At 39.4% G+C, this 25,660-nt stretch overlaps 2 protein-coding genes across 3 annotated transcripts in view; both read right to left on the bottom strand.

Moving 5' to 3' along the window:
* Window positions 1–104: 104 nt before the first annotated feature.
* On the bottom strand, window positions 105–6,972 carry LOC134638492 (creatine kinase U-type, mitochondrial-like). Its single transcript, XM_063489166.1, has 10 exons — window positions 6,842–6,972; window positions 4,874–5,036; window positions 4,374–4,572; window positions 4,189–4,284; window positions 3,863–4,084; window positions 3,665–3,750; window positions 2,091–2,214; window positions 1,701–1,835; window positions 1,456–1,581; window positions 105–381 (listed from the first exon to the last, which is right to left on the bottom strand). The coding sequence occupies exons 2-10, from the start codon at window positions 5,011–5,013 to the stop codon at window positions 265–267; spliced, it is 1,245 nt and encodes a 414-aa protein (XP_063345236.1). The 5' UTR covers window positions 5,014–5,036; window positions 6,842–6,972; the 3' UTR covers window positions 105–264.
* Window positions 6,973–15,543: 8,571 nt separating this feature from the next.
* The window catches only part of rasgrf2b (Ras protein-specific guanine nucleotide-releasing factor 2b), a 42,143-nt gene continuing 32,026 nt past the window's right edge, over window positions 15,544–25,660 (bottom strand). For both annotated transcript variants that reach the window (XM_063488962.1, XM_063488963.1), the window contains 12 exons: window positions 24,653–24,775; window positions 23,820–23,909; window positions 23,266–23,372; window positions 21,588–21,700; window positions 21,350–21,410; window positions 20,178–20,281; window positions 19,805–19,889; window positions 19,496–19,693; window positions 19,055–19,134; window positions 18,510–18,627; window positions 18,349–18,417; window positions 15,544–17,744 (listed from right to left, as the gene is read on the bottom strand). In XM_063488962.1, the coding sequence (XP_063345032.1) occupies window positions 17,652–17,744; window positions 18,349–18,417; window positions 18,510–18,627; window positions 19,055–19,134; window positions 19,496–19,693; window positions 19,805–19,889; window positions 20,178–20,281; window positions 21,350–21,410; window positions 21,588–21,700; window positions 23,266–23,372; window positions 23,820–23,909; window positions 24,653–24,775 (1,241 nt within the window). In that variant the 3' untranslated portion in view covers window positions 15,544–17,651. The remainder of the gene's footprint in view (window positions 17,745–18,348; window positions 18,418–18,509; window positions 18,628–19,054; window positions 19,135–19,495; window positions 19,694–19,804; window positions 19,890–20,177; window positions 20,282–21,349; window positions 21,411–21,587; window positions 21,701–23,265; window positions 23,373–23,819; window positions 23,910–24,652; window positions 24,776–25,660) is intronic.

Raw genomic sequence — 25,660 nt, forward strand, 5'->3', positions numbered from 1 at the left:
AATTATTTTCCACCTTTGTTCACAAGTTACCTTTTTTGCAGTTACTGTCTAAAAGGCTGTTAATACCACCAAAGTTGTAAAAGCACCAACCAGTAACACAAAACTTAATTCATCATTGGAGTTTATTAGTTTTAGAAGTCATGTGCATGTAATTTATTTATTTTGCATGTAAGTTAGTACAGTGTTATACATGCAATAAACATTAGTTAAATGATCAGTGATCGGAGGATGCCCACCGCTCAGGATTCCCAGTCGAGGTGATTCTTACTTCCTGAACTGAGGAACCGGGGACGGGATCTTGATGTCCTGCCCCCTCTCCAGCCTCTTCTCACATTCAATAAGGTAGTTAACACCATCAATCACTAACTGCACCAGCTCAACCTGTGAATGCAACGTAGCCAGTGTCAACAATATTTTATTATGAGCATGTACAAAGTTATTACAAAGGATGCCTTTAACTGTAACTCAGCGGTTCATCGCTACATGTATCTGATCCTGAAATTCAACTCTATTGGATATAATTGAATGTTACAAGTACTGATATCAAAGAGCAGCTCTTTTCACAAGTTGAAAGACGTGAAATAAATGAAATTGTTTTTTGTTATTTGGTTGCATAAAAGAATAAAGAATTTATTTTTTAAATCAGTCCTTTTTAACTGATTCCATATAACATATGGCGAGAGTCTGGAGTTACAAACACAATCATAGTATTTGTTTGTTGACCTTTAAACTAGTTCTAACTTATTAAGTGTTTGATATTAATGCCATTACAGACTTTGTGTACACTGCATAGAAAATAAGAAATAAAAGCATTGCAATATTAAGTTTAGCTGGATCAAAGAAACAAAGTCTGTAATGGCGTTAATATCAAACAAACAAAATAAACTGGATCTTAGCTTTTTCTTGAAGTTCAGCTAAGATCCAGTGTATTTTGTTTGTTATTTAAACTTATCAGGGATACTTACTTGAATACCTGATTGCCATTCTTTGCTATTAACCCCTCCAACACCAGTACACACCTGGTTAGCATTAATAGTACTGCAAAGGCTCATGTGACGCTCTGGCAAATTTTTTACACTTGTGCCTCCTGAGATTACCCTCGTCAGGCAGGGGCTTCCCCTGAGGCCATTTACAAACTTTGCCCCGTTTGGCCCAAATGGAAGTAACCACAGCACCCCACTATATCCCTGACCTTACACACTAAGGTCCTTTCACAGCATTTGCCAAAGCCTGCAAAGAAGTTCTGCTCAGGAAACAGCAGCCATTTAACCTTCACTGGCACACCCCTGCCTGGATTACAGATTAAAGAACAGCATGGGGTACAGTTATTCAAAGCTTACACCTGTTGTGCTACAAATGTCTGCTCTCCTCTACCTGACTCGGTTTCTCTCTGCCTGCTGTTCACTTTTGAGCTTTACTTTCTTTAGCTGTTGTCTTCATTCCCTGAGGATTTACCTCTGACTTGCCCAGACGGTCAAGGTTAGAGATGTCAAAGGTATCTCCGGTAGCGGCTGTGTCAACACCTCCCGTGCCTCTCTTCTGTAGTCTCAGATTATCCAGGATCTTTTTGAAGCGAGCATCCTAGATCATAAACACCAAACAAATTCAAGTTACTGTCAAATACAAGAAGAATACGTGACATCATGTGCATGTGTTTGCAGTTAACGTGAGATGAACTGTCATTATGATTCATAAATTACCTTACTGAGGAGGGGCAGACGAATATGCACACCAGCCCTGAGTCCCGTGCCAAGATTTGAGGGGCAGGTGAGGATATAGCCCAGACGCTCATTCCACATGAACTCCCATCCTCTCTCCTGAATTAGATGCTCAACCTGGAAGTTAAAAAAAATTCTAATAATATTTACTTTTTGGATCTCTGAGCTAAAATCTTAGTTCGGAGATCTGAATTAATCTGAGCCTTTGTTTCTTGAATTTTGGTCACTCTACTATAGATTAGTTTATAGACTCACAGTCTTGTAGGCAGAAATGACAAAAAGACTGTGATAAATTGAATTGATGGATAAACATTTCACTTGAAAAATTCACACTGGACCAACGATAATTCACAGATAAAGAAATGTGCATACCTGCTTCAGCCCTCTGCAGAATCTTTCAAACACTCTTTTCATGTTTCCTCCCTTCTCCATGGATATGACCCTTGTGTGATCCTCTTCATTGATCCAGATCAAGAAGTTCTTCTCATTGTTGTGCCTGAGTGTCAAGAAGAAAGGATTAAACTCCAGTTCAAAACTATATTTATATATTCTTGTATTCTGTATTTAAAAAAGCATATGTGAGGGAGAAAAATGACATTCTTAAAAAAGGAAATGGTGTTAAGGTTTGTAAAGGAAGAGGAGAGATGCAAGTAAAGATGGTCAAGTCTTGACTTTAAGTGACTGATTTTGATTTTATTGGAGTTACTAGTACAGGTCTAAGAATACTAACAAAAATGTATTATGAACTTTATGTTTATGAATGAAAAAAAAAAATGCTGGAAAAAGAGTAGCAGAAAAAAGGTGGCAAGATGAAAAAAATTTACACATTAAAAAAATCAGCCAATACTAGAACTTATGCTACCAGAAAGTTGGCATTTTAGTCACTGGAGCCAAACTATAGTTAATAGTTAAAATAGATGACACAGACTGATTCATTTTAATCATTTGTTCATAACAGACTTAATAAATAAATAAAAATTCAGTGTCTGTGTTGTTTTTTTTTTTTAAAGTAAATCTCTTATTTCCTTAAAACTAAAGTGGTGCCTTTTACTATTTATATCATTTTTATTCTTTGATTTATCAAAAAGTTACACTGTCTCGCTTACCACTATTTTTCTCTTTTAGCTAATTCTTTCTCTTAGATATATAGTTTTCTCTTATTTTCTTTGATGGATTACTTGCTTCTCATTGATTTTCTGCAATAAATGTTAAGTGTTTATGTATGTTGTAATGGAACTAAAAAATTATTTACTAAAAGACACATCACGTATCATGTGTCCAGTGTTTGATCATAGTGTACTGATGGAGCCTCTCTCTCACTGGTTCACTCCTAAAATGCATAAATAATTATATAATCACTGACATTTTATATTGTATTATCTCTGGAAAATTACATAATATTACTTAAAATCCTTTGCTTTCCTCAGGATATTATCCCTTAAAAGTAAGCTATATGCTTTTGTCAGAATTTGGCGATGTTCTTAAAGTGACAGCTAATACCTAATGGTGCCTGATGTTAGACAGTATCACCAAATCAAACTGTTATAATTAACAAAGTGGTATGTCAGCAAATAACATGTTGAAATCAATGATGAAAAGAATTTAGAATTGCAATACATGTGTGGTAGTTGAGATTTTAGCTCAGCTCCAGGGGGGATGTGGGGCAGAGTGTTGTGGGAATAGTTTAGTTTGAGTAACTGGGACACCTGTTGTGCATTCTCTAATCAACTTGTCCTCTTGAAGAGCACACAGACACCGAGAAGCTGCAGGAAGCAAACTGAGTTATCATTAATGGAGAGTGCACCCTGGAAGCTGGACGTGTCCAACAAGTGGATACTATTCTTCAGTAAATCTCTAACTCGAATATCTCCAATAACTAGATTTCTAGGTCACTGAGCTACAAAACCACTATATTCCTTCTAGGCTGACTGTACTCCTAGTCTTACCAGATCCCACGAGCATCAGGCCAATCTCTGGCCATCCCAGCTGCCGTGAGCAGAGGTGACACAGGCTTATCAAACAGGAAGTGCTCCTGATTGGCCAGTATGGGGACACAGGAATCACGGGGACATTAGATAGCAAAAGAAATCAAGACAAAAAGAAAAATAAACCTTGCTTCTAAAAATGTGTAAATGTTTACTAACATCAATAAGCTGTTGCTGCTCTCTTTCAGTCATATCTCCCAAGCTGTAGTATCGACCAGCCAGGTCTCCCTTCAGGCCAGCCAGAGCCGTCACAACCACACGCTCCACTTCACGGCGCTCGGAGCGCGTGCATGCAGGGGGGAGGCTCAATCCACGGATGCTGCGACCGGTACGAACACGAGATGACAACACATAGCGCTCATCAAAAAATCCTGAGGTGATCTGAGGACGACAAAGCTTTAGGTTATGTTAGGCATGTAAGAGTTGATATACGGACTCATGGATGCTCAAGATGATGTGATGCAGAGAACAAAAGAAAGTATAACCTTGGAAGCGTCCAGGTCAGTTGGGTGCTTCATTGTACGAGGGTCATAGCCATTGTGTCTATCCTTAATAACAGGGTCAAAAAGCTCAGCAAACACCTGATTAAAATAAAAATGAATCAGACATATAATTTCCCATTTTATTCGGATGGAAGCCACATGAACATGATGCAAATCTGAACGCATACCTCATAGGTCTCCTCATCCCCAGCCACCATTCCCACAGTCTTAATAAAGGGGTGTCCAGGGTTGTCCACTCCAGTCTGGATGCACTGGTCCACGGTCCAGTTGTTAGGTGTTGTCTTATCCCTCAGACGTGCATAGATCCCTGGGGTCAAGGCCGAGGCCATGCAGTTGTTGTGCTTCCTCAGGTCAGGGAAATCAGCACTGTAAAAAGTTAGCAAGATCAAAATCAATGTTTATACAAATAAATAATTTTTATAGCCAGGCTTGTAACCATCTAAATATTGTTTGAAATAAATTACTTGTCGTGGTGCTTTGGTTGTATTGGGGAAAAACAGTCTTTCTGCTATCTGCTATAATTCAAAGACAGTTTTGCCAAGCGATCCTGCAATTTAGGCCTGGATTCATGCAATAACTTGATTGACCAGTTAGCTAGACAACTCTCAGTTTGATCTTCCTTCACTTTATGGCACCAATACACACATATACACTCATTTTCAAGTACCTGGGTGGATAGAGCCTTCTCCTCTCAGCAGCTTCCATGTTGTCACTGAGGAGGTATCCGGATGTCAGCGTGCCAGCTCCCATGGCCAACATCACTGCCGTGTTACGGCCAGAAATCACACGGGTGAAAGAGCTTGCCATGCTTGTGAGGTCTCAGTTGTTATCTGGTAAAAGTGCAGATGACAAAGGTTACTCTTCGAGAACTTCTAAATTGTAATTTATTGGCCCTGGATAGTAAAATTCCAATTTTCAGTCTGGCGGATTAAGAAACGTGAAGTTGTGTTTGTGTAGGAATGTACTGCAGTTGAGTATTAAAATCCATAATGAATGTAATGTAATGGTTACAATCTCACTGGACTGTTTCAGGCCATGTCTTTCATGCACTACCGTACAGCACGCTGAGTTTCTCGTTTAACGAACGCTGAACTTTACAGGCATCCTTCCTGAAGGTCACAGGTGGCATTCAGGGAAAGCGGATAATTGGGAATCAGATTGTTAAACCAGACAGCACCAAGAGGAGAGTGGAAAAAGTAGTTACCTCCACAGCTGAGCAGAATATTTGCTTTACTAATTTGTACAAGTCTGTGCTGCAGACTGAAGCTCGTCGTATTTTTCTGCATGCTGTCATAAAGTTCAACAATTCCTTAAAGTTTATATATTAAATTAAGACGCCTTAACACATATTCGCTCTTCGTGAGTACATACTCAGACAAAACCACTAATAGCCTTAAGCTATGAACTGCTTAAGTAACAGATACGCCTGCAGTCTGTGCGATGGGATTACTGGTGAAGCATACAGCAGCCTTCTGATTGGTCACCCGAAGAGAGTCACCGGCTCAGGTGATCAGGTGATTTGTGATTGGATGCCTTGACCGTATTAATAATTGCCTAATAATGTTTTTCGTAGTTGCTTGCAAGACTCCTCAGTCTGTTAATCAGAGCTTGCAAAGAAGCACAGTTTATTTTATTTTTATGTATTTTTTAAGATACTTTAAATTAAAAATATGATGGGTTAAAAATTATTTATAGCATTATATATACAACATATATTAACATGATATTAGAGAACTAGATGTGATATTACTGTACTGTTGCAGATTACCTTTATTACAAAAGTGAATTTCTTTTCTTGTCTGAAATTAGGAGTCACAAATCATATCATTTTCTCTCTCTCACGCGCACAGACTGATAGTAAGTTAGTGAAGTTAAGCTAGACTGCCAGCTTAGAGTTCGGATCATCCGTGGAAAACACATGATTCTTTCTCAAACAGGCCAAGCTTGCACAGGGCAAACAGAAGAAAACATATATAAAGAAACCAGACATTCTTCAAGAAACCCAAGAAAGAAGAAAGACCAAGAAGTGGAGTAAAGGTCTTTAAGGCCACGTTAAAGTCAAGGAGAAAAGTTGGATTAAAGGGATTTCTCTCAGGGAGTGCATAGTAAGTAGAGTGGGAGGCACCTGCACCTTTTGACCCTTGATAAAGACATACTGCTAGGTCTACAAATGGTTATCTGACTTATTTGTATATTTTTTTTAATAAAGAAATATAAAGTAAATGTAGGTGCAGGAGACATTGCTGGCTGTTTGACAAAGAATAACATTTAAGGATAATAGTAGTTAGCAGATGGCTGGAAATAGAGGGCAGCTTAAGTGGTCTTAATGCAAGTGCCTATGTGTTGACTATACGGTGTGGTGTAAATATTAATTTAAGGGAAAAGGATTGGAATTTTTTTGATATCAAACAAAGATAATCAAGGTATTTCTATCATAGAATAATAAAAATACATCAACACTGTATCAAACTGAACTGAAAAAAAAATCATGTGATCCATGAAAAGGTCTGTTAATGAATGTGAGAGCTACTGCACTTTTCCAAGTGAGGTGCATGAGCAAACAGGAAACATAAATGAGGAAAGGAGCTGAAAAAAATTCATAATGTGAATTCTGGAGGCAGAATCAATTACTTACCTTTTGATAGCTGAAGAGTGGAGGTAGCAGAAGGTCCTGCAGCTCAGTCCAACGAAGCTCAACCTGCAGAGTGAGAGCAGACAGAAGAACAGGGATGGGATCAGAGGAAGATGGGGCCACTGGCTCAGGATTAGCCTCTCACTAGGCAACAGACTGAAAATCCTCTTTCTGCTGTCAGTCATCATGTCTGCCTGCCTGCCTCTTTACACCAGCCATGGGTGCTAACATGTATACATAAAAACTCACCTAGTCTTCCATACAAAGCTGAAATTTGATCCATCCCTTATGCACATTAATAACAAAAGCCGGCTAATCAGTCAGCTGTAGTCTGCTTCTGCTGAAATATAGCTGTCAGGTTGCTGTATACATTTAATATACAATCAAAATTATTTGCTTTGGAGGTTTTTTTAAAATCACATTTACTATTGTTGTTATAAATGTGTTCATTCTGGCACTGAAAGGCATGTTTGCCACTTGTAAGACAAAGTACAAAAGAAATATTTAGCCTATAGGACTGATTGAAAACTGGGGCACGGACATTTCGCCTGTGTGGTTGGAAATCTGCACGTCCTCAAAATGCTCTAGCATTTCCTGGTGATGCTCACTGGCGTTTTGCATTACTTAGTTTAAAGTCCAGCTTTGTTGATGTTATTTTACGTGTGGCAAAAGCAAACGTTTGCCATTGTACAATAAAAGTACTTGGATGGCTTAGTCAAATACACGGTCAAAGACCCATTTCTATTAAACCTTTTAGACTACATATTCATCACTACATAGCGATTGTCTCTCCAAATTCAGTTCCCTTCTCTTTCGGCGTTACAAATTGTCACAGTGTTGTCATAAACTTCAACTGTCATCCATCTGTCCCTCAAAAACAGGAGTTGTGTTGGTTGATCTGCTATAAAATCCCCGCTGAGAGACAACTGCTTACAACCTAAAGCTGCTGCCCTCCCTCAGTCTGTTTATCCGCACTAAAAACTGACAGTAGATCCCACACTAACAACTTGCCACATCCCCTCAACAACAATATGAATGATGACTTTATCAGTAGCTCAACTTGTCTGAGATACACAGCATGCCATTTTTCTTGTTCACTCTGTTTTTTTCAGGTCTGAATCGCTCTGTTTCTGCTCCTTTTCAGCACTGCTAGATTTTTTTCCTCTAACAATTGAAAAATATTTCCTTTTTTCATATTTAAATTTCACTTTGATATGTTAACTTGCTGGGTAACACAAAAACAATCACTGATTCATTAAAGCATTTCCTCTCTATGTCTGTTATTTCTTCACATTTAGATATTAGGTGCTCACTGCCCTTTTACTACTCTACCTGAGCACTTGCATACCTCATTCACCCATTGACTTTTTTTCTGTGTTTAACCCTTTCACGCACAGTGGTCACTACAGTGGACAGCTATTCAAAGGCTGTTTTCTTGTATTTGTGTCAGTGTTGATGGTATACTTGCACATAAACCACAACATTGGACACTGATGTGTCACTCCCTACACTGCCACCCACTGGTTGTTTAATGTTACTATAGATGTATGAGACCATGGTCCTCAGCGGTAAAAGGGTGGAGTGCCCACTCCGGGTCAGGGACGAGACCCTGCCTCAAGTGGAGGAGTTTAAGTATCTCGGGGTCTTGTTCACGAGTGATGGGAGAAGGGAGCGGGAGATCGACAGACGGATTGATGCAGCGGCTGCAGTGATGCGGACGCTGTACCGGTCTGTTGTGGTGAAGAGAGACCTGAGTGTAAAAGAGAAGCTCTCAATTTACGGTCGATCTACGCCCCTACCAATGTTCCCTCTAATTTTTCATGTGTCTGAGCGAACACACAAACTCCCTGAGTGGTCCTTTGGACCACTGTGAGCAACATTAGACGTGTGCACTGTGGTCACACCATCATCAAATCCATCCAAGTTACATGGTTTATTAAAATAATCAAATTACAGCATTTACATTTATGGTAGACTACTTTTAATTAACTGCTTTATCCCAGTTACAATGAAAATGTAAAAAAAAATCTTGTCCATGACCTGTGTAGTATGTTAACACTATTGGAAGTAAAAACTCTAATTTTGAAAACACATCTTTATTTTTTATTATTATTATTATTATTTTGCTCTGATTTGTATTATGAGTATGAGTCTGTGGTCTGGGAGAGAGTCCTGTAACTCTCTGTCTGCAAAATACAGTATATAATTACCAATGTTGGGCAATTAATTATACAGTTACTTCTTCAAAAAAGTAACTGAGTTATGCAAACAACAACGTTTTTTGCAGCTGTTTACCTAAAAATGCAGCCAAGGTGTCTTTTTAAATAAACAAATCAAACTATTTACAGAACAATCAGGTGTTCTGCATCAAATTTGATGCCACACACATTATTTGTAACACTCCAAAAAAAAATTCTGTCCACTATGAGATAAAGGAGAACAACAGCCTGATACCTGCAGGCCTGACAACAGGAGATGTATCACTCCTGTAACACCTGTAACATTCAGTAGTCGCCTCATTGTTCTGACACACACAACAAAACTATTGACTACACTACACACTAACTACACAAGATTTGCGCTAAACGTGGCAAATCTCTCACATCTCAAAACACCGCTGCAACTCCTAAAACTTCCCTCTTCCTAAACAATTAAATGCTATGTTACCATATCATTTTTTGATTGGTCGACATAGTACATTTTTCCACCAATAGGAAAGGCTGGGTGTGTGTGTGTGTGTGTGTGTGTGGGGGGGGGGGGGGGGGCATGTTTTTGCTCACAGGCAGAAAGTGCTTTCGAGCGTTTTCCTTATAAAATGCCGTTTTTACCGTTTCTTCCGCAGTAAATATAAACAACCGATAGCATTCAGGAAAGAAAACAAAAGTTGCATATATTTTTTTTATCATAACTCTGGTTTTAAGTGGCCTGTCAACACAATTTCAAAACTGTTATAGTTTTTAAATTGTGGTATAGTCCACACTTTTTCCGTCAATTGTTCCGTCTGTCCTGCTCACATCTCCAGTGGCTGTACACGTTGTCATTAACGTGGCTTCACTCCACATCAGCCACACCGCTTTGCTAGCTAAGACACCGGTGTCGGCACATAAGGACGCTGTCATAGCCTGTCGACGTTGATTAGCTGCGTATATACGAATGTGGCTTGACTATGGGATAAGGTGGCATCGTTCTAATCCCATACGGGAGAAGCCAGTCACTTACTGACTTGGCCCCTACCTTCACCTATGGTCACGAGCTGTGGGTAGTGACCGAAAGAACGAGATCGCAAATACAAGCGGCGGAAATGGGCTTCCTCTGAAGGGTGGCTGGCCTCTCCCTTAGAGATAGGGTGAGAAGTTCGGCCATTCGGGAGGGACTCAGAGTAGAGCCGCTGCTCCTCCGAAAGGAGCCAGTTGAGGTGGTTCGGGCAACTGACAAGGATGCCCCCTGGGCATGTCCCACAGGGAGGAGTCCCCGGGGCAGACCCAGGACACGCTGGAGAGATTATATCTCTCGGCTGGCCTGGGAACGCCTTGGTGCTGGAGGAGGTGGCTGGGGAGAGGGAGGTCTGGGCTTCTCTGCTTGGGCTGCTGCCCCCGCGTCCCGGCCCCGGATAAGCGGAAGAAAATGGATGGATAGATGGATGGATAGATGTATGACGTGTTTCATTGTAATTATTTTTCAGTTTACCGAAAATACATAAACAGGGTGCACCTTTAAGACCAATTGTCTGCATGATCAACTCTGTCACCTATAACATCTCCAAGTTTCTGGCTTCGATCCTCAACCCGCTGGTGGGCAGCTCTGAACACCACATCCAGAACACCCTGGATTTTGTTGAGAAGGTGAGAGATGTCATTATGGAGGCAGATGAAACCATGGTCTCGTACGACATTACATCTCTCTTCACTTGCATCCCAGTCACGGAAGCATTGGAGGTAGTCCGTAAGAGATTACAGGATGACACCAACCTCAGCAACAGGACCACTCTCAGCATCGATCAAGTGTGTTTGCTTTTGGAACTATGTCTTCATTCCACCTACTTCACATACAAGGGCCAGTTCTACAGGCAGAAATGTGGGTGTGCAATGGGCTCCCCAGTTTCACCCATCGTGGCCAATTTGTACATGGAAGAAGTGGAAAAGAGGGCTTTGCTATCCTACCCTGGAACACCACCAAGCCACTGGTTCAGATATGTGGATGACACCTGGGTGAAAATCAAATCTCAGGACGTACCACAATTCACGGATCACATTAACTCAGTGGACCGACACATCAAATTCACCATGGAGGATATGAAAAGTGGCAGGTTAGCCTTCTTAGACTGTGAGATTTCAATCAGTAATGGGGGACATCTAAAAGCTGACGTGTACTGTAAACCTACACATACGGATCAGTATCTAAGGTTTGACTCTCATCATCCACTGGAGCACAAACTGGGTGTCATCAGGACGCAACAACACAGAGCGAACACCATCCCCACTGACACAGCGGCCAGGGAGGCAGAAGAACAGCACATCAAGAAGGCCCTGAGTAAATGTGGTTATCCCAGCTGGACTTTTGTCAAAGCTGGAAAGGCTCCTAAAGAAAGCTCCAGCCGATCCAGGAGAGAAGGACAACCGCTGCCTAAGCGAAAACCTGTAGTGATCCCATATGTGTCAGGAGTATCGGAGCAGTTGAGACGCATTTTTTCTAAACACCGGGTCTCTGTGGCTTTTAAACTCCAAAACACCCTGTTCCAAAAATTGGTCCACCCCAAGGATCGGGTCCCCCGACACAAACAGAGTAACATTGCCAGGATTTATACATCGGGGAAACCAAACAACCTCTGGCGAAGTGGATGGCACAACACAGAAGAGCTACCTCGTCAGGCCAGGACTCTGCAGTCTATTTACACCTACAGGCCAGTGGACACTCTTTCAATGATGAGGAGGTACACATCCTGGACAGGGAAGAACGCTGGTTTGAGCGTGGAGTCAAGGAGGCCATTTACATGAAAAGGGAAAGACCATCTCTGAATCAAGGAGGAGGCCTAAGGGTACATCTTTCGCCATCTTACAATGCTGTGATTGCAGCCATTCCCCAACTCTCTGTGAATGGTACTCATGGCCATTGATCAGTGGTCTTTGATCAGTGGGTTTTGGTCAGTGGTTGTTGATCAATGGTCATGAGAATTTGCATAATTAAGATTAAGGAACTGACCTCCCAGCCCATTGTTCCTTCAGTGAGCTGGTTTCAGTCATTATGCAAATGTACTGTTTATAAGATTGGGGAAAACTGCAGTCAGCTGAGACTGAAGAAGTCACTTGGATGAGTGACGAAACGTTTCTCCCACAAAACCCTATGTCCAGATGAACAGAATCAACTTTTGGAGACATTGTAATTATTGTTTTTTAACCCTGTCATGCATGAATTATGACAACCTCAATCAGGATTCTTTTCTTAAGTATTTTTATTAATCTTTTCATGCCTGAAGGTGAATAAAAATACTTAAGAAAAGTATCCTGATTGCGGTTGTCATAATTCATGTATGAAAGGGTTAACAGCTATCTAACATTCACACACAAGTATGGATGAGCAACTTGGGGTTTGTGTGTTCTCCAACGATATTTGGCATGCAGACTGGAGCGGTCAGGAATCAGACCAAAACCTTCCAATTAGTAGATGTCCTGCTCTATCTCCTGAGCTACAGCCACCGCTTTAATGCTCTCTAGTTTGATACTTGTTAATTTCAGCATATCTAAGACAATTATTAACCACTACATAATACGTGTCCATGAAGCATACAATCACTACATAGAATTAAATATGTCACCCACAATTAAACTGAATATAATGGACTGGTATTTATATAGCACTTATTCTATTCTTGCAGACCACTCAAAGCACTTTGGACTAACATACATATTTAACGATTCATTCATTTATTGCATTGTTCTGTTCACGTATTCTTCCTCACCTCCGCAGCCAGTGTAGAATCGCAGATCACCATAAGATCCATATTTTAGGCTAAATCGACAAAAATAGATATTAAAAAGAGTTTATCATTTACCAGTTTATAAGATTTATAAGTGTACTAAAAGGGGCAGATAGTACATCATGTACCTTTGATGGTCTTGTTGAGCCCATGCTTGAATGTCCAGAGCTTTGGCTGATGGATGTGTGTACAGGTGGATAAAGACGCAAAATCAGTTGTGACCACATGGTGGCAGGACAACCACAGTCATGGGTCATCATTCAGAGTCAGAACCTGTCATTTATGAGGCAGATATAGTGATTACAGTTCTTTCACTGACATATAGACCTTGTAGCACTTTGTTTTTAGGTGGCACTAAGTATACTTTTTTCCTAAAATATAATGTCGTGTTACAGTGGATGAGAGTGTTTCATTTGTGCACCACTCTGAACATCAGTGCAAAGCAGTCAGTAGTACTTTGTAATTTTGTGAAAAAGTGAAAGAAAATAACAGTTGGGAAAAAACGTTATGGTCTTAAAATACCATCCTCCACACAGTGCACTGAGTATGTTTGCCTCGGAGCTGCCTGGTTACTGTTTCACAAAGGACTACGTGCATGTAAGTAGGTTTTATAGGCCAACGTAGAATACTGTATGCATGAACTGTACTTGTTGTTTTCAGCACTAGTCCCAAGATAGAGCACTCTTCATCAGAAGCAGCAATGCAGCCTGAAGCATATCCGGATAGAAATTCTTATTTCATAGCATGCTTTGCACATTCTTGTATCCCTAACAATCAAAATAAAAAGTGGCTTGAAGCAAATTAATTATACAGAGGGGCATCTTCATAAAATTCAAGGTCCTAACTCTGCATATATCCCAAGTTCAGTATCTGTATGAAATATCTCCAGACAACAAGGATAGAGATTTAGACTTTCAAATATCGTGTTGATTGTTATTGCAATGCTTCAAATGTGAATCTGCAACATTTTAAATTACTTAATTATTCATTATTTGAAGAGCACTATCACATTCGATATGTACAACCCCAATTTCAAAAGAGTTGGGATGCTGTGTAAAATGTAAATAAAAACATAATGCAATGATTTGCAAATCTCATAAACTCATATTTGATTCATAATGGAAAAAACATGTCAGATATTTAAATTGAGAAAATGTACCATTTTAAGAAGAAAATTAGATCATTTCGAATTTGATGGCCACAACACAGCTGGAAAAGAAAAAGTCAGGACATGTTTACTTTTATGTAGCATCCCCTATTCTTGTAAACATCTGGGAACTGAGGAGACCAGTTGCTGGGCTTTTGGGAGTGAGGAATGTTGTTCCCTTCTTGCTGGATTCCAGCTGCTCAACAGTCCTGGGTATGCTTTGTCATATTTTTGATTCATTATGTACCAGATGTTTTCATTTGGTGAAGGGTCTGACTGCAGTTGGGCCAATTCAGCACTTAGACTCTTCTACTACGAAGCCATGCTGTTATGATAGATGCAGTATGTGGTTTAGCATTGTTTTTGCTGAAATATGAGTCTGAAGGACACAGTAAACTTTTTTCAAAACATAATTTAAAATTTCAATCCATCTGACCACAAACCAGTTTTCCATATTGCCTCAGTTAATTTCCAATGACCTTTGGCCCAGAAATGATTGTACCATTTCTGGATCTTGTTCACAAACAGCCTCCTCTTTACATGATAAAGCTTTAACCTTTATTTGTGAATGGCACAAGGAAACTGTGTTCACAGACATTAACTTCTGGAGGTGCTCCTGAGCCCATGCAGTGATTGCCATGACAGACTCATGCCTGTTTGTAATGCTGTGTATCACAGGGATCCAATATTGATATTGACAATGAAATAGTTTTTTCATTGAAGAACATTATTCTATAGCCAGACTCAACATTAGAGAAAATAATATTCAAAGGGTGACTGTTAGTATAGAATGAGGACCTCTGTCAGTCAGGAGGTGCTCATAGTAAAGCCACTACTCCTGCACAATGAAAGGAGCAACTTGAGGTGGTTCAGCTACCAGGAAGAGGCCCCAGGACAGAAGAGAGGGAGCTGGAGAGATTATGTCTGTCAGCTATATTGTTAATGCTTCAGTGTCCACCTGGATCAGCTGGAGGAGGTGGCTAGTGTAAGGGAGGACTGGTGATCTGAAACTGGATCAACGGCAGAAAAATTATGTTACATAATATGTTACATGTACAGTTTTTTAGATGCAGCATTTTGTAGGTTGGAGAACTTCTGCCCATCTTGACTTCTGAGAAGCTCTGCCTCTCTAAGATGCTCTTTCGATGTTAATGACCTGTTGCCAGTTAACCTAGTTAGCAGCAATGTCCTTTCAGCTGTTTCTTTTTAGAATCACTTACTTTTCCAGACTTTTGCTGCCCCATCCAAACTTTTTTGAGACATGATGCTACCATCAAATTCAAAATGAGGTAATATTTTTCATGAAATTTTTGTTGACATTTTTTTCTGTGCATAACAATGAGTTTGAAATTTGCAAACTACTGCATTCTATTTTTACTTACATTTTACTCAGTGTCCCAACTTTTTTTGGAATTAAAATCTAGTTCTGGTGTCTGGTTTTACAAAGTTTCACAATATTTTAGTGATATTTTTTGATGCATTGATTGAAAGGAGCTGAAGTGGACTCAACATTAGAGGGGTAACAAACAGTAAGTAATATTACTGAAATTCTTACTAAGGACTCCAAAGAAATATGCAAACGTATAAGGCATGTTGAATTTATTTCCCCTGCACCCACACATGAAAATGCAAACAAATAAACACAAAGATAATATTACAATACAAACATAGCATACTGTATTCCCACACTTTTAATGTGAAACAGACACTCAGAATTACAGACGCAGTGCAAAAGGGCAAGTTTTCCCAAGAGCAAAGTCTGAAACATTTCCTCTAATTGATTTTGAATAAGGTTATTGTTCTGTCAGAAAAGTTCCAACACTGCTACTGCATAACAACAGCTTGTTTTGCAGAAGACACAGCCAAGAGGCTTAACTTTGTGAGGTACACTAAGAGACAAACGTGCCTGATTCGATGGACAAAGTATTGTTTTTATACCTTTCTTTTTTTTTCCTGACAGCTACAGAGACAATATTATTATAGAGAAGCAGAGGAAGAAGGTAAAGGAAGCGTCCAGTCAGACATGCACAACATGCAGCTGTTGTGTGCATGCAGGACAATTATACTTATCATATCATTAATACAGAAAACAATGTCTGATTATTGAAGTGCTACATTTTTTAACCTTCAAAAGGCATTTTTTTAGAATAAAGTTGAACAGATTTTTTTTCCTATACAAGAGCCTCTGATGTAAAATTAAAATTCAACATGAAAACCAGAGAGACAAAGAAAAAAAAAAAAAACCAACAACAACAATAAAATCAGTATTCACAGCATAACAATTCCAAGTATTTCTTCTTCAATCATACAATATGTGTAAAGTCACTATATACAAAAAATAATATAAATACAGCATCTGAAATAAATAGCATGGTAAATAATGATCACCCTTTCAATCAAGCAAAGCTACATCTCAGGGAGTGCACTGTGTACTGTCCCAGTTTAGACTGTAGTCGCCCCAGTTACACATAGAGGCCTGATGACACCCACTAGCCCAGCTGACAGTCAATAAATGCCAAAAAACAAACAAATTGCACACACATGCTGCAAAGCTTTGTGTTAGCAGAGGTTATAACAATATTTAAACAGTAGAGGGAGATATATGCTCATTGGATGCTGCAATGGCTTTACTACATTACACTGACATGCTACTGTTTAGTCTACATGACACGTCTGATCTTAAAAAAAAGGAAATGAATGAGTAAAATTACAGTCTTTATTTTAAATAAAATTTTAATATTTTAAATTTGAATTTATAGAAAACTTTGTGCTTGCAAATTTTCAATTTGGGAATGTGGGAGATTGACCTACACTAGTGGAAGGCACTGAATAAATGTTTTAATTTTATCATTCATATGTTCTTTAAAAAAAAGTTAACCAAATTAAGCAATCACAAATAAATATAGAATTAATTGCTTAACAAGGGAAAAATCTAAATTCGTTAAAATACATCACATTTTGTGTTTCATTTTCGTCTTTCTGCATTATATGTGAAGGTTTAAAGGTGTTTTGACGCATTCAGCCCACTGAGGATGCATAGTGGCTTAAGAAGTCACCCTGGCAAAAGCGGTGCATGCTAAGCAGAGGATCAGGGGTCAGAATGAAGGCAATTTAGACAGTTACATCCCAAGCTGAATTCATGCAAGTTTTATGCAGTGACCTTCATGACAGAAAGCATTTTAGGGGTCTTGCTCCACAGGACATGGCACGGAAAATGCACAGGCAAAAGAACACAGACAATAGTACAGAGACGTAAGCTCAAACACCTCTCTGTCACACTATCTGTATATGCTACATCTCTGTTACATCCATTAACTCCTCTCTCTCACCCTGTCCTGCACTCTCAGGCTGCCTCAGGAAGTGTGATGCCATGTGCACCAGACAATGACATGCAATTTCCTCAAAACCTTCATATAATGCAACCGCTCTTTCCCCTCGAAGACGAGCTGTCTTACAACCTTACAGGTGCATTTCTCATTCTTATATTCCCCTTTCTCTTGTAAAGCTCTCAAACATGTTCAACTGACCGCATGCATCGATATCTGTCTCCTTAGACCAAATCTCATTCTATTTCCAAGTTGCTCTGAAAATTCTTCTTCCAACTTTCTCTTGATTGATGAGATCACGTGGGCGTTTTGCCCTTTTGGGGGTCCAGGTTCAGCAGGCTCCCACAGGCCACAAACAGCTCTAACTCAGGCGGGAAGCCTGGGCTCTATCTTCAGGGAGAGATCGTAAAGTGTATCCTCATCCATGATCAGAGTCTTATCCAGAAGGTATTGGGTCACCTGGTTATAATCAAATATGGATGACAGGCATGATGATTAAAATATCTTTACAGCTACAGCTTCAATAATTTATTTTCAATTAAAGATTGATGTGATTTTGACTATAAGATGATCTCACAGGAAATACACCAATATGATTTTGCAAATAAGCTATTCATTAAAGTAATCTGTTTTCTGGTTGGTCCAACTAATACCTGTTTGAAAGATGAGTATGTTAGAGCAAAAACAGGAGACTGGGTAATTTGGGATGGCTTCTGTTGTTCCATGCATTCTTTTAAAAAAAAAAAAGACTACCCATATATCAAAGGGATTTTCAGTAATCCTCTCAGAACAAGAGCCAAGACAAGCACATCCAAGAATAATCTGTGCTGTCAAACCAAGTAAAACTAATTCCTTAAAACCACTCTCAAACCTCACTTCTTCAGACTAGTTTTCTTTTATTATTTTAGAACTTTTTTGACAGTTTAAATGTTATCCTGCCCTTTGATTATATTGTTTAAGTAATAACAATTGCATGTCGTCTAAATGAAATAATGCCCTGTGATGTTTTTGTTCTTTAGATAAAGAAAGGTAGTACAGATTTAAAAAAAAAAATTAAAAGTACCTTGGGCTGATGCTCTATTCTGTACGGCGTCTGCTGGAACTGTCGGATCTCTCTGATGATGTGCGATATCTGAATAAAATATGGAATTTATCTTAATACTGACTTAACGGCATGCACCTCAAGATGATCTGCTTCCAGTGCATTTATTTACACATGCTTACCATCCTCATTTTGGAGAAGTTAACAAGACCCTCCTCTGTAAAATTTGGTGTTCCCTCTTCTATAAAGGCCAAGTCTGTTAGATACATTCCCAAATATGGCACACAAGGAGGGTTGCAACTGGAATGAGAGAGTTAAAGGATAGCATACAAATCAACTTCCTTCCAAGTCCATAAAAACTCATTTTTTGATATGTCCGTCCATCTATTCTCTCCTGCTTATCCCTATCAGGGTTGCCGGAGTGTATCCCAGCTATCATACAGCAAGAGGCAGGGTACACCCTGGACAGGTCGCCAGTGTGATGCAGGGCTAACACAGAGAGACAGGCAACCATTCCCTCCCACATTCACACCTATGGGAAATTTGAAATCACCATATAATCTAACCCACTAATGAATAAAGCCGAAGCCACTGAAAGGCCTCGGCCAGATGACGGATTCAAACCCAGGGCCTTCTTGCTGTGAGCCAACAGTGCTAACCACTGCACCACTGTGCTGCGCTTTTTCTTACATATGATGGTATTTTAAAAACAAATGCAAAGTCTCACTTTTTCAGCGTCTCCCTCAGATTTTTAAATCGTCCTTCTGAGGACACAATCTTCTGCAGTTTGTCCATCAGGGCTTTAGTCTGGAAAAGATTACAAACAGGCATTTATAATGATCTAAAATGGCAAGATTTTAAACTTTCTCCAGCCATGAATAGCATTGCAGGCAGCCTGTCTGCTGAATGTTATCAGGATTAAGTAAAGAGCAGACAATAAACCTTACCGCTATTAACATTAAGTGCGATTGAGCACTCGTCTCTTCTCTGAAACCCTCTAATGGTACAGTATCAGTGTCAATGAAAGAATTCCCATTTGTAAACATTTTGGACAAAAGATGTTTTTTTCTAGTGCTTCACGATGAGATTAAGTGTTTATACGCTTTAGATTTTTAAACAAGGATTTCAGGTTTTGCATATAGAGAGGGTTGTTCAGGATTTACCCCACCTGTTTGCTGACTTTAGCCCAGGTCTTCTTCAAACGGTAGATAGCACTTCGATTGAGTGCGGATGTGATTTCCAATACTCCGTTGTAGTTGTTCAGACAGCGACATATGTCTGCCACAGCAACCCACTTCTCAATGGAGTTGGCCCTTGAGCCCACATCAGTATGGGTCATAATCTGCGATGCCACCAGGTTACTCATCTTCAAAAGAAAAAGAAAAGAGTAGTATGGTATTAATGTAGAGCTATAGGTGCTGAATCTTTACAGAAGAGTCTGGAAAAAATGGTGCTTAAACACATTGGAAGAAGTTACATCATTGAAGTGCTGACTCGTTTTCATGATGTAAGGTGTCCTTTCTGTCTTATCGACCTTCATCCATCCCTGGCCCAGGAACTCTCTTCGAGAGGGAAGACAGAGATATACCCAAATGAGATCACACACACTCAAGTATAGCAGAGTATAAGTTTCATTTTCTAATGCCTCTGAAGTCAGATGGTAAGTATGTGCAAATCTATTCTCTGATGTTTGGAGTTACCATTAGTTAGTTACCGAGTTGGAGATACCATTAGTTTTCATTTATGTCCTTCTAAAAGCATGCCCAGTGCCCATAAAGGGGATTTATGTCTATTTGACCTGATGCAGATCACATATGAGAGGACTGACTGGGTTTCATGAGAGGACTGACTCATAAGGGATGCTCCTGAAGACGATGTGATCCAGCAGAGTGATCTGTTCAGCCAGCTCCATCGCTGAGAGAGATTCAAAACACTCTGCCTTCGGGCAGTCCGCCTACACACACACACATTCAGAGACAAAGACATAAAAAACAAATGACCCCAAACAGAAGTGAGATAGTGAGATATAAATATCTAATAAAGAGACAGGCTGTGATAAATATGGTTTATGACATTTGACAGTTCCCTGGGTAGCATCACTGTCAGCACAGAGTCTATTTACCCCTTCTGCCCAGAGCTTAGAACACTGTGAATGACAGATGCTTTTCACAATTTACAAACCCAATACGTCTATTTGTTTGTGATATCCAGAGATAACCGATCCAATCTAGGAAATTGTCAGTGCTTGTGATTTTTTTTTTTGTCATCATGTGATAACTGTGAAAGTATTTCGCAGAAATTTGTAATGGTTTGTAACTACATGAAGGAAGCCATAAAATTAGGTATTGCAAAACAAGACATTTAAGCTATGTAGAAAATTACTTTTTCTCTTTTTATACTGGAGATAGAGTAGATAGATTAAAGCTTGCTAAATAAGCTCCTCCCTTATTGGGTTGCCAGAGCAGGTAGCTCCACATCCAGCATCCACATCAAATATGTGGATGCTGGATGCCCTTTCTGACACAACCCCAAAATGACTGGTGTCTCCTCCTGGTCTTGAATAAGGACCTTTTGCATCTTAGGCAAATTTATAACTCGCTATATTATAGAGTCACTACTAAAAGCTAACTGAATAAAATAACTTGAGATTTCAAAATAATCCTTTTTTTTATCTTATAGTGGGCATTCGTGCAGAGCCTCTGTTGATCCACTGCCTAAAACAATCTGATTTAGCTTTCTTCACCCTGCCCTTAAATCACCTTTCTTCTGAGGCTGCCCCTTGCAATGAGAAAGTTTGAACAGCATGTGGGTAGTGCTGTGCCTACAGCCAGAGCTGTTTGCCTGGGATAAACATATCGATGACATTTCCGCTCCTCACTTTGATATAGATCCAAGAACAGATACTGAGGGTTTAGGGCAGCTGAATTTTGAACTTTGGCTCAAAGGAATTATTAACATCAGTACCCAGGATGAAAAAGTTTGTATATATGACAGAAAATAGGGAAAAGCTTCATTTTCTCACCATCTGTAAGATGTCTTCTATTCTCAGTTGGGCATCTTCCTGATCATCTTGAGAAAGCGCACTATCAGACAGAATAGAGGAGAACAGTAAAAGTATTAGAACAAGAGAGTGTTAAAAATTAAAAACAACACTATTTGATGACATATTTTTGACATTCAAAGGTGCCAAAGTGCTTCGTGTACATGCTGCTTGTTTGTACGAGAGCATGTTTTTGTGTGTATTTGAGTTTCAGCTGTACTTTAGTATGTTCGCAGTAGCTTTCCTCTCCTGAGGCAGAAGGTCTGGATCTCTAAGCACCTCCTCCAGGAGACAGATCACTGACATCTTAAGGTCCCCATTCATCTCAAAGTCCTAAGCACAAACAAATACATGTTTACATTATACAGACTTTGGTAGTAATGGTAACAGTAACACAAGCCTGATTTTGCTTCAAACTAAAATTTTAACCAGAGAAGTGAAGATTAATAAAAAGTAAACAAACAAACAACACAAGTGAATTGAATGGAAAGTCTAGGTGGGAAAAATGTCCTCTATCATGGTATATTTCATTTTAGTTGGTGATATAATACAGAGTACTTTTCTGTTATTAGTAATATACAAAGCAGTTTGTCACATCCTCCATCAGAATAGCTCTAATCCATTTGGGCATGTCATTGGGACCTCTGTCCTGTGGCACCAAGATGCTGTTGTTCTGGTTCTTGTGGTTTTAGGCTCTTTGGATTGGTCTCGTTTCGGTGCATCCTTCAGATGCTTGACCAGACTGGGATGAGAAGAATTTATAGGCTGGGTCTTTAGGCTCTTTATTGTGTTTCTTGTGGAGGATTTAGGTCAGTTTGGTAAAGTAATTTGTTTTACTCAGAACCTACAGTATCTAGTACATTTAACCATTTATAGCCAATTATATTCCATTCTTCTAAATACTGCTGCTTTTTTGATACCTGGTTTTTAGCACTAGATACATTTGCTTTTTTACTCAGATTTTTAATTTAGATTTTTTTAACCAACCTATTTTGCAGAAGTATTCCCAGGGGCACAAGTACCCATAGTTAAGAACTTGCATAATAAGAGAATTACATTTCATGAAGTCTGTTGTTCAGCTGATGTGTAAGGTACTTTAAAATACCAAAGAAACAGCTACCACTGCACAGCTGATTAAATAGCTGATTATTAATCTCAGTAGATATATTGTTAACCAACTGAGGGATATTATTATTTCACATACTCCCTGAACTACAGGTAATTCTACTCTTGTAATTAATATCGCCTCAAGTCTCCACACAATAAAAGCATCACCTGATCAATCATCAGTCACTGTAGCATGATACTTCTTCCAAATCCCCATTCCTCTTTCATTTCTTACAGTCTTTTCACTTTCCTCTCCTCCAATTTTCTGCTTTACTCCTACCTCAATTTAACTCCTGTTTAAAGGTCAGTTTTAACAAGCTCTTTCTGTTCTCTGGCCTCTAAAAAATAAGTGGGTGTCTGTATGTGTGTATGTCTTTGTGCGGGCCTGTGTGTTAATAAGCTGACTAAAGCTGGACTGTCATCACAGCATTTTGTTTTATCGAAGAAAAATACATAAAACATATCGATGCAGTTAGAGTGTAAAGATCTCTGCAGGGAGGCAGGCAATTACCTTGATGTTCAATTCATTAGAGGCTGGCTGTTTAGCACAAGAGTAGGCAGGCTGAGCCAGCTGACCAGTTAAAACAATATTTGGTGTGTGTTTGTGCACAGTTTGCTGTTTACATGATCAACTGGGAGCAGTGGAGCAGAGCGAGAACGCATCAATCACCTGTTTTAATGAGACCGCAGACTTGATCACCCCAGCAAAACACTGGACCCACACACACACACACACACACACACCCACACACACACACAACATGCACAGAGAGTGGTGGGTACAGACAGACCTGTGAATGTTTGGAGACCCAGTGGCGCAGAACATTGAGAACTCTATTAGTTGCAGCTCGGCGAATGATGAACTCTTTATCACAGGTTCTTTCAGAGTTAGTAAACACTGGATGGAAAATCAAAAACAAACAAAAAGCAGGCATTTCAAAGTTTTGAATATTAAAGCATCACATGAGCTATTTTTTAAAGGTTCATGATTATGGAAACTGAGTTATGGATTATCCACTGACCCTGTCCCCCAAGAGATGTTACTGCTTTAACAATATTAAACCTATATATAACTAAAAAAAAAATAAACAAAATTAACCGTATAACATTTTTATTTTATGCCCACCATGGGGTTATTATACTTCTGGTTTTTACATTTGAGTTATTATTCACTTTTACATTGTTTTTTCTTCATATTCCCTTTTTGATTTTTCTTTCTTTTTTTTTTCAATCTTGACCTGTCTGGCAGCTTTTGCAATCAGAATTATGATCTGAATGAATTGTTTAATCATTTTTACTGTGTGTGTGTGTGTGCGTGTGTGTGTGTGTGTGTGTGTGTGTGTACCTGGCGGTGTACCGTGTCCTGCTGCTGCTGTGGCAATAGCGAAGGCTGAAGCTGGAGAGACTGAGCAGCGTGAGTTCTCCCCTGGCTGGACTGCAGGTGCACAAGCACATAATTATCATCAAAGGCAACAACACTATTATTTTTGCATCCAGGGGAGGGACAGCGTGAACACAAACACTAACTTTCTTTTCAGTCTAACATAATGAAATATGATTCCAATGTCTATTGACTGAAATGATTTTTCTTTTATGTCTTATTGCTTTACCTGAATATAATCACTGTTTGCTTTATAAAGTAAAATTATTCTTTTTATAATTTTTTTTTTAATTTTCCTGAAAAAACCTTGTTTGTATAGGGCAAAAAAGTATTCATGTAAAACATTCAAAAATACTCTGTAAATAGCAGATTATTTGTTATTAGGGAGTATACCAAATTTGAAGGCTCTGAAATGGCCGTGGACATTTGTGAGGCCTACATACTGTCGCATGTTCTTAACATCAGCTATCAACACTTGAATTTATTATATGGTTTGTGACTTTTGAATGGATAAAATAAACAAAAATAAAGATGAAATAAAGATGCAATAAAAATATCAAATGTTCTGCTTGCAGCATAGACTTTCTTCAGTGTTATTCTGCCTGTCAATGAACTTGATCCACTGCAAGAAAAATCATGCTGACAAAGCTAAACACAAATACTTTAACAAACACATTTATATTGCTGTGTGATGTATGGGTTTTGTATTTTGGTATGATGTTAGTCTATAGGGTCAAGGATATCTGCCTACCTCTGTGGCTTTGTAAAGTAGCCTGCACACATAGGTGGCCTCTTACCAGGCTGTCTGTAGCGAAGGTGTCGAGGTGTGGAAGGAGAGCGGCACGGCGACATATCTCCTGCTTCACTGCTCTGTGGAGACTCTGGGATGATTTTCTCTAGTGACGCTGACTCCAGTACAGCTAGAAAGAAGGAAAAGCAAAGTTGAAGATTGCTGGTGGTGACCATGATGCTAATGTTTTTTTTTTACTGGACAAGAGACCCATTATAACTAAATTAACAGAAATTACTCAGTATAGAGGTCATGCCTGGCATTACTGTTAGTTTGGTGAATGTCAAACTGTTATAGTACTGTGTGTCATGTGTGTGTGTGTGTGTGTGTGTGTGTGTGTGTGTGTGTGTGTGTGTGTGTGTGTGTGTGTGTGTGTGTGTATATATTTAAAACAGTAAGATTTTTCACATAATCACTTTTAACTTGAGCTCAGAATGTCACACTGGTAATTTACCAGCATGCATATGCACACACATCAAGGAGACAAGCCAAGAGAAAGATCAACAGACATATACGTGGATGCACATTAGCTGCAGGTACACATAAGCACAGAATGTACTGACTGATTAAGAGCCCAAGAAGCTGAGACAGTATAGAGAAGAGGTGAAAGTGGCTCCGTGGTACCAGTGCTAATGGGTCTTTGTCTCCTTGTAAGCGGTTAGAAGCACATGAACCTCTCATGCACACACACACACATACACACACACACTCCATACACATGTGCAAATATTGATGAGTGTCAAATTGAAACCGTGTTGCCTGAGATGCCCTGACGCTATACCTCTCCAGCCTGAGAGAGCTGTTTAACACTGCCATTAGAAGATCTGAGCGTGTGTGGTGGGAAGGCGGCTTAGCTGACTTTGGCACTCAAATGCCAGGAGATAATGATGTCCCACCAGGCACTTGTTCTGCTCTTACAGGGAAACACTTCACTCTGTCATTTGATTAGTGACCTTCAGTGCTTCATAAACCCTTTAGTACACCAACAACTCTTTAAATGTATAAATTTAGTGGC

This window comes from Pelmatolapia mariae, linkage group LG12 (assembly GCF_036321145.2).
Source record: "Pelmatolapia mariae isolate MD_Pm_ZW linkage group LG12, Pm_UMD_F_2, whole genome shotgun sequence".
In the NCBI taxonomy this organism is placed as follows: Eukaryota; Metazoa; Chordata; class Actinopteri; order Cichliformes; family Cichlidae; genus Pelmatolapia; species Pelmatolapia mariae.

Coding starts and splice junctions, on each gene's coding strand:
- LOC134638492 (XM_063489166.1), bottom strand. CDS start 5,013: ATGGCAAGCTCTTTCACCCGTGTGATTTCTGGCCGTAACACGGCAGTG. Junction 4,573..4,873: donor AGAAGGCTCTATCCACCCAG/GTACTTGAAAAT, acceptor AACTTTTTACAG/TGCTGATTTCCCTGACCTGA. Junction 4,285..4,373: donor GGGATGAGGAGACCTATGAG/GTATGCGTTCAG, acceptor TATTTTAATCAG/GTGTTTGCTGAGCTTTTTGA.